Source organism: Triticum dicoccoides, chromosome 4B, assembly GCF_002162155.2.
Source record: "Triticum dicoccoides isolate Atlit2015 ecotype Zavitan chromosome 4B, WEW_v2.0, whole genome shotgun sequence".
NCBI lineage: Eukaryota > Viridiplantae > Streptophyta > Magnoliopsida > Poales > Poaceae > Triticum > Triticum dicoccoides.
Genome location: NC_041387.1, coordinates 58299994 through 58308598, shown reverse-complemented (window position 1 = coordinate 58308598; position 8605 = coordinate 58299994). Strand labels below are relative to the sequence as shown.

General features: G+C 45.1%; 1 protein-coding gene across 1 annotated transcript; it reads left to right on the top strand.

The window, feature by feature from the left end:
* Positions 1–4941: 4941 nt before the first annotated feature.
* LOC119294991 (protein argonaute 18-like) lies at positions 4942–8285 on the top strand. The gene is made up of 8 exons (XM_037573303.1): positions 4942–5242; positions 6093–6173; positions 6249–6337; positions 6421–6495; positions 6593–6696; positions 6770–7039; positions 7124–7189; positions 7667–8285. The coding sequence occupies exons 1-8, from the start codon at positions 5120–5122 to the stop codon at positions 7927–7929; spliced, it is 1071 nt and encodes a 356-aa protein (XP_037429200.1). The 5' UTR covers positions 4942–5119; the 3' UTR covers positions 7930–8285.
* The last annotated feature ends 320 nt before the right edge of the window (positions 8286–8605 follow it).

Here is an 8605-nt window from a genome sequence, read left to right as displayed (position 1 = left end):
GCACCACGTCCCCCGCCGTCGCCGGTCACTGCCAGGCGCAACCAAACCCATCCCCTCCACCTCCTAGGAGCTCCCATGGCCACCCCTTACCCTCCAGAGCTCACACCGCTAGTTGGATCCAGCGGCCACCGCCCCTCATCGCCCCGGCTGGGCTTCCCTCCACCTCCCACCGCCACCAAAGTACCGGCCGATGATGGATCTACGGCCCGACCATGGATCCAAGCCGGTAACCGCCCCCTACGTGCCTCCTGGCCATGGATCCATGCTAGCAGCCCCCACCCCGACCCGCGACTCCAGTGGCTGCTCATCCAGATCGGCAGGGACACTCCCCTTCCTCACGGCTGGCACCCCAATTCTCGCATGTGTGCTGCAACGAGGCCGCCGACGAGCTGCCTCCTCCCGGCCGTGGTCATGCTCCATGTTCGGGCCCCTATATTCATGCGGGTCCTCGTCCAACGCTTGACTTTGTCGGCCTCCCTCGTCGTCAGGCACGGCGCCGCAACCACCGGCCTCGAGCATCCTCTCGTCCCCCTTCAATTGTTTTTTTTGCTTTTTTCTGATTGACTTGGGCACATCACTGCAGTTCTCTTGGGGCGTCAGTGCTGTGCAGTTCATCGTCGTCGTGGGCACGGCGTGCAGCTCTGAAGGAGCAGTCTGATTAGGGGTGCACCACATTTTTATCTGTTTTGTTTTTCAGTTTTGAGGCAGTGCGTATGTGCCCAACAGTCCACTCTTCTCTGTAATGCATAAAAAGGGAGTAAAACCAATTACAAGAAGAAAACTACAACGTAGTTTACTCGCCAAAAAAACTAAATACAAATGCAGTTCATTGAAATAAAAAAAAGTCGGGATGGGTTTGGTGTGTGTGGCCCCAGCAACGGCCCGCTAGTTCATGTAGTTGGGTGGATGCGTGGGATGCATCCCCCTGTGTTGAATTATGTTGCCCTTCCCCCTGTAATGAACATGTGATAATGTGTGTTTTCAATATTTTCGCATTGTTCGTGCAATGCACATGTGCCTCCCCTGTAGTGCACTAGTCTTCTTCGTGCAGGGCAGAACGTGTGCCAATAAAAATATCATGGAGGAAATGCATACAGATAACTACACTCTTGTGCTTGAAGTGCAGAACACACGATGGGAAAAGGAAAAAGAATAACTTCTCAGCAATGCAGAACACTCTTTAAATTTTTGTTCGAAGTTTGAGTAAGGACATGAGAAAGTTTGAAAAAGAAGTCAACATGAAAGGTTCACTTCTTTTTGTAATGCATTTTCTTTTCCTTGTGGGATGATTGTAGCTCACTTTCAGCAGTGGTACGATTCGTTGCGGTTCCAATTACCCTCAATGTTAAGTGCAAGAAAAAATTTGTTAGGCAAACGACAAAAAAAATATTGCGGCTCACACCATTTGATGCGGTGCGGTTTTCAGATTGAAGCAATGCGGTCAGTTGTCTGATGTTGTTCATCTTGTAAGTGCAAGAAAATTGTTATCAAAACGACAAAAAAGTAATGTGATTCACTTCTCCATACTTTGCGGTTCACTTACGCCTGATGTGAAGTGCAGCCTCTCATGTGAGAAAATTTTACGTCCGTCAAAAATAAATTGAGGCTCGTTTGATAGTCTGATACAGTGCGGTTTCCAGTCTAAAGCAGTGCGATTTTCTGTGTGATGCAGTACATATGGTGATTTTGTTGTCGCGAAAAAACAGAGTGTCCGCATTTCGTTAAAATCAAAATTAATCTTCAACCGTAAGGAATCAGAGAGAGTGTTCTACATGAAAAAGTTGCGCCTCATCGATATCTTTCTAATGGCGTATAATTCGAATCATTTTGACCAGAGGTTTGCAAAAGTTTCGTGAAAAACGGCCGCTGCCTCCCGTCGTCAGTCGCACGATTTTCAAAATTAACTAAAAACCATAAGGAATCTTAAAAATATTCCAACATACAAAAGTTGCGCCTTGTCCGTAGCTTTCCAACGGCGTATCATACTCCTCGTTTCGGCAAACGGTTCAAAAACTGGGGCTAAAATAGTACCCAAAATTGAAAAAAATTCAAAAAAACGTAATTTCCGCGATTTAGTAAATTTGAAACTGCTCTTAAACCGTAACGAATTAGAAAACGTAATAGCTATGAAAAATATGTGTATCGATGATATCTTTCCAACGGCGTATTATTTGCTTTATTCCAATGAGCGGTTTAGAAAAAATCGTGAAAATACGTTTGCTGTCACTCGTCATTCGCCGCACCATTTTTGAAACTACTCTTAAACCGCGAGGAATTTCGAAAAGTGTTCAACATGGCGAAGTTGCGCCTAATCCATAGCTTTCCAACGGTATATTATACGCCTCGTTATTATAAACGGTTAAAAAACTAAAGCAAAAACGGTACCAAAAAAACACTGCGTGCAGTTTTTTACGACACGAAGTTCACTAGTGTGTATTGCAGTGCCCTTGCTACAGAAAGTGCAGTGCAATTGCATTGAGCATGCAATGCGAAAGTGTTATTAGAATAGTTATTCTGCTAATATTAGCAGAATAGACCGGCTGTATATATATATCATCGAATTTCACCACCATTCATATATATATATATATATATATATATATATATATATATATATATATATATATACACAATTTGGCATATAAAATTTCTCCTACAATATTGTAGATCATTACATGCATGGAGGCATTACATCTTATAATAGTATTCTTCGTTGGGATATATGACCTGGTCGTGCAAAAATCCCGCTATTTCCTCTTGATTGCTCATACATGATTCTTTGGCAGGAGCTTATCCCGCATCTTCTTCGTCTTTACAGAAAAATATCAATATGCATGTATAGTTGTGTGTATATATATTAGATAATGATGTAAAAATTGTGAATAGTGTTCTGGCAAACATGCCCATTACTCTCTATCAGTTCTGCTTCTTTCAGACGTCACCATACGAATGTTCTCGCAAACGTAGTATGCACATAAATCAGTCCCCGACGCCTGCTTCAGGCCCTTTACGAGAATATAATTCAATCAGATAATTATTAATCAAGCCTGATAATGGTATATATTGAAACTAAAATTAAATAGATGGCAGCTAGCTAGTACTAGCTACTTAATTAATTACCTTGGGTCGCACCCATTTCAGCTTTTGTTTTCATGGACCTGAAACCTGTTTGATGAACTTTTCCCAAGCCCTGCCCGCCGGCAAAGAAAATGAACAAAAGAGTTATTAATCAGTTGATATCAGGAAATGACGAACTAAAGAGACCGACATATAGTTCGATAATGGTTGAAATTACCTATCGACCATCCCCCTCACGATTATGTAGTCATTAACATCTTTAAGTAGTGAGTCCAGTACTTGAACTCTTTCCTCGTCAACTTCAATGATTAGCAGAATCCAGTAAAAACTGCATGCACACACATTTGTATAATTAAGCGGACATGTGCATAACTCATCAACTACACTTAGTAACATCTAGAAAGCAAAAACAGAACTTATAGTACAAGACAGTGTCACTCAGCTGAAGTTATAAGGAAGCAGTATGTCTTGTTGGGTATTTAGTCGCACCAAGAAGTCTAGCAAGGTTTTCTCTGTGTATGGTCGATCATATTCACGTGACCATGTCTCTTCATTAATGGTGTTTGGGTCAACGAACCAAATGCCATAACATCCATCTTTTTTTATTTCATACATCTTCATTCTGCATAATACCACAGAAAAGAATATAGTGAGGATAATTACAGGTAATGAGCAACGAGCACTATACCTAGCTAGAGACTTAAATTACAGAAAGAAATCACTTACAAACAATAGCAATCGGCGATAGATTTGTCGAGTGCGTCTTGATTGAATAATTGAAACAATGTTTGAAACTCAACCCACAAAGCTTTTTCATGGAAGTAATGCACTCGCTTGATTCTCGCCATGAGGGACTCTCGGTCGGTAGTCTTGGCTTCTCTCATGTACCATTCATACATTTCATACATTCTCGTTGATAGACGCTTGACCTCCTCAAATGTCCCCGCATGGGTTCACGACACCGGCGACGCCTCCCTCTCTGGTCGCTTCCTTCACAGCGCCGTCCGGTAGGTGGCGGCGGCGGCGGACGCAAAGGATGGTGGCGGCGGTGGACGCAGAGGATGGTGGCAGCGGCAGCGGACGAGGAGGATGGGGGCGGCGGCGGCGGACGGGGAGGATGGCAGGTGACGGCGGCTGGAGCGAGAGAAAGAGAGATGTGCGTGAGAGAAAGGTGTGGAGAGTCAAACCCTAGCACTGATTGGGGAGGAGTCAGCGTATCGGAAAACGACACGTGTTGACCTAATACGTGAAATGACGAAAATACGTACGGGAATACGGCGGTGACACGAGATATTTCCGACGGGGAGCTAAACTATTCATTGCTACAGGCGCTATTTGGCCGTAGCGACACACCCAAAGGGCGTCCGCCGCGAGGCAACAATTATCCGAAGGACCACTTCCCGTAGGTCGGGTACTAGCACGCAAGCGCGCGGGGTCGATCCGACGGCCCAAACTCCATCCGTGAACGTATCCGACGGCCGAAAGTCGCTGAGCTCTGAGGAGGTTAGGTCAGACCTTCTTCTCTTGTTTCTGGATAGGCAAACGTGTTGTTCACCAAAGAAGGAAAATGTTTTGATACACTCATTATTTTAACATTTTTTAAAAATAGAATGGTTGCTGACAATACCTGCATCCGGATTTCGTCCACAACTAGAAAAAAGGAAACCGAACAGTCCCCCCTGCAGCAGACTCTCTAGAACCTACGGCCGGCCGGCCCTGGAAACGGCCCAAGACGCGAGAACCAGAAGTCCGAAGGACCCGCCGATTCCCTGAACGATCTTTTCCTTTTCTTATTTTCTCCCCATCCCTATTTCTTCTCTCCCGTAGAAAAATAAAGGCGGAGACCCTCGGTTTCGTGCAACCCGAGCCCTCCGCCCCACGAGCGCGCACGTATCGTTGGCTCCGCCTAGGGTTTTAGCCCCTCCCTCACCACCCCCGCCCCACCTCGCGCCGCACCCTCACAAATCCCCTCCCCAAACCCAATCCCTCCTCCCATCCCACCCGCCGGGCGACGAGCGGCGGCCGGCGCCCAGGGCCCGAGATGGACAGGTACCAGAGGGTGGAGCGGCCGCGGCCCGAGTCGGCCATCGCCGAGAACGAGATCCGAATCACCGCCCAGGGGCTTATCCGCAACTATGTCTCCTACGCCACGTCCCTCCTCCAGGTGCGCTCCCCTGCCCCCGCCCCCGTCCCGTCTGTTTCGTGTGTGCGTTGGTTCGATTCGGCGCGTGTCGACGGCGGAAACGGCCCCGAGGTCGCGGCGTGTTTCTGCCCGTCTGGCTTCGCGGGAGGTGGAGTCGTTCGTACGGCTGGTTTTGTGTGGTTTGATGGCGAGGTCGTGCTGAATCGGCGTGGTTTCGGCTGGAAGCGCGTTGACTGGCGCACGAATTCAATGCTGATGTGTGGTATTTGCACAAATGTGTACCTGTTTGTCATTGTTTTGAATCAGTATGTCGTTGGCACTAAACTCATTGTGAATCTGGTTTGATGCGGCGGATATCTAGATTTATAAGTATGCGCCCTTCGGCCGAGATTGTTATTAAGTTAATGTGTCAATCTGATTTGCGGATTTTGGTTACATATCGAGGATAGAAATTTAGCAATGTAGGGATGTTTCTTATGATTTGTGGTCAACAATTGCTAGCAATCCCTGAAAAAACAGTTTCAATTGACAGTGAGATTGTCAAGTCCGTGGCGGATAGTGATAGCAGTTGGAGTTCATTTGTAAGAAGTGCTAGTGCTGTTACTTCTGTCCCCCTTACCTTACTTCCCCTGGATGCAGTCAATTGCATTTACATAGTGTGGGGCTGTGTGCTGCCGTAGGATAGGAGGTCTCGGTAATGGAGAGGTGCTGAATTTGATGCTGGGTGTGAAAGATTCAGAAGTCCATCATGTCTACTTTGTTGCTAGTTTTGCAAACCAGTTATCTTAATACCATGACTGGCATTGGTTGTTTTTAACTGTGATTTTTCCCATTGTTTACTTCATGACTCACGTTTAACATTTTGAATCAGGACCGGAAGATTAAAGAGATTGTTCTGAAAGCCATGGGACAGGCAATCAGTAAGTCTGTTGCTGTCACAGAGATTATCAAGGTAATTCTTCAGTTTTATTTTCTCATATTTTGTCCCATTGTACAGAACTACATTTGATATATTTCTTGAAAACAGAAAAGAGTACCGGGGTTGTACCAAGATACTAACATCAGCTCTGTCAGCATAACTGATGTCTGGGAACCTATTGAAGAAGGCCTTGTCCCGTTAAGTTTCTGTTTCTTTCTACCATCCTGTTATCACTTAAACTTCTGCGCCGCTGAGGATTCTAATTTATTTCATTCTGCAGACTGGAGATGACTCGCCATGTTTCAATGATTTCTATTACTTTGTCTCCAGTAGAGCTGGACCAAAATTCCCCAGGGTAAATTGGATGCATATATCTGTTATTTTCATAGGATAAGAACATGTGTGCATGAACCATGATACACATTTGGAATATTAATACTTCTTTTTTGTAGGTATCAAAGCCCAGCTTATGTTGACCAGCCCAGGCAACAGCAGCGCCTCCAGCAGGCACCAGCACCGATGCGTCAACCTCGCCAACAGCCATCTGATTATGAAGGTATGACAGTGATTGTCCGCACTTGTTTTTGTACTTCAGTTGTTCAAACTTATCATGATTGTTGTTCTGTTAGACTCCTATGTGCGGGGTCGTGGCAGAGGAAGGGGCCGTGGACGTGGTAGGGGTTGGGGTAGAGGAGGTTATGGCGGATATGGAAACAACCAAGGTGGGTACAACCAAGGTGGGTACAATCAAGGTGGATACAATCAAGGCGGGTACAACCAAGATGGTGGGTACTATGATAATCAAGGCGGATACAACCAAGATGGTGGGTACTATGATAATCAAGGTGGGTATGGCGGTGGATATGGCTACAACCAAGGCCGGCAAGGAAACTACCAAGGTATATAAGGGTAGCTTGTACATTTTTATTGCTGATCTTGCTTATCTAAGGAAGTTTGGATGCTCAATTGATTTGTTGAACCAGAAAATGGTGGATATAACCGAGGACGGGGTGGTATGCGTGGAAGAGGCAATTGGAGTTACCGCGGGGGTATGACCTTTTATAACATACTTGTGTTTCCTGATTGAGTGCTTTAACTCGTGTTCTGATCTGTTATTCAAGTAGTTAGTTGTTCTTCACCTTTATAGCATGAGGCATACACACTGAAGTCTTACATTGCCATGCATGCTTAAAAGCAATGTTTGTTGATCATGTAAATAACTCATGCATCCCAGTATTCTTCACATGCAGCAATGCCACTTTCATGTGATTGCGGATCTAATGATGTACCTGTCATGAATATACTTCTTTACCTGTTTTAAGTGTTAAAACATTCCAGGTTATCCAATTGGTGTGTTAGTTTTTTTTGAGATGTTCATTTGCCATGCAACTGAAATTATTATGAGCATATGAACTCTTTGAGATAAACAGTGTACTTTGTTCATTTTTTCTTTTAATGTGGCTTTGCATCTAGAAATGCTAAGAAAGATTTGCAATGTTACCCTTAACATATATGTCTGCATTCAGGATATGAGCGTGGCAGGGGTGGCGGTGCCCCAGGTGGGAGGGGATATGATGGTGGAAGGGGATATGACCAAGCTCCTGCTGGAAGGGGCTACGGAGGTGGAAGGGGATATGAAGGTGGAAGGGGATATGACCAAGCCCCTGCTGGAAGGGGATACGAAGGCGGAAGGGGATATGACCAAGCTCCCGCTGGGAGGGGGGGATACGAGGGCGGAAGGGGGTATGGAAGGGCTCGGGGAAGAATGGCTCGTGGGCGAGGGTACTGAGCAAAGCCAGAATTTCCATGGGCTTCTGGTTCTATTTAAATGCATGCTTTATAATATCAGGGGAAAGGTGAGTTATCCAAGGATTTTGTTGGAAGCTGTCGTTCGTGTGGGTGTTAGTTGTTTCCCCTGAGCGCGATGTTTGGTTGTGAGCACAATGCTTTTCCCAAGTTTATCCTGCAATCATCTTTCAATGTTGCTGTTGGCGAGGTTTGCTGTTTTTCCCAATGGTCGATGAATGCTGAGCATGCAGCTCTATGTTCATGCCCGTCGTGTTATCTGATGGAACTGTTACCTTGTTTATTCTATTTGTGCAGTTCTTTGCCCATGATTATCGAAACTATTATTTGGCTGTGAAATCCTCCTTCGGTGTACGTTTCCTGTTACTATATCGCTGTTTGGTTCTAGAGCGCTCACCACCCTCTGCTTCTAGACGTTAGGGAAATTATTGTTCGCTATCTCTATTGGTTGAAAACAACGTAAGGTTCTCGTTTCACCCTTCTTTCCACCACCCCTTCGTCTGGCCTTCTATGTATTTTAATTAATCATCTTAATTTATTTGTATCCTAAACTAATTTCACTTAATTTACTTACTAAACTTCTGATTAAAATATAAATTAATTCATGGGTAGTTGATGAACATTTATTTACACAATCATATTATTATGGACAGATAATC

What these genes read in the sequence shown, in the direction of transcription:
- LOC119294991 (XM_037573303.1), top strand. Translation starts at nt 5,120, where the DNA reads ATGGACAGGTACCAGAGGGTGGAGCGGCCGCGGCCCGAGTCGGCCATC. An exon ending in CTGTCACAGAGATTATCAAG is followed by an intron (nt 6,174 to 6,248) that starts GTAATTCTTCAG and finishes TCTTGAAAACAG; the next exon opens with AAAAGAGTACCGGGGTTGTA. An exon ending in ATTGAAGAAGGCCTTGTCCC is followed by an intron (nt 6,338 to 6,420) that starts GTTAAGTTTCTG and finishes TTCATTCTGCAG; the next exon opens with ACTGGAGATGACTCGCCATG.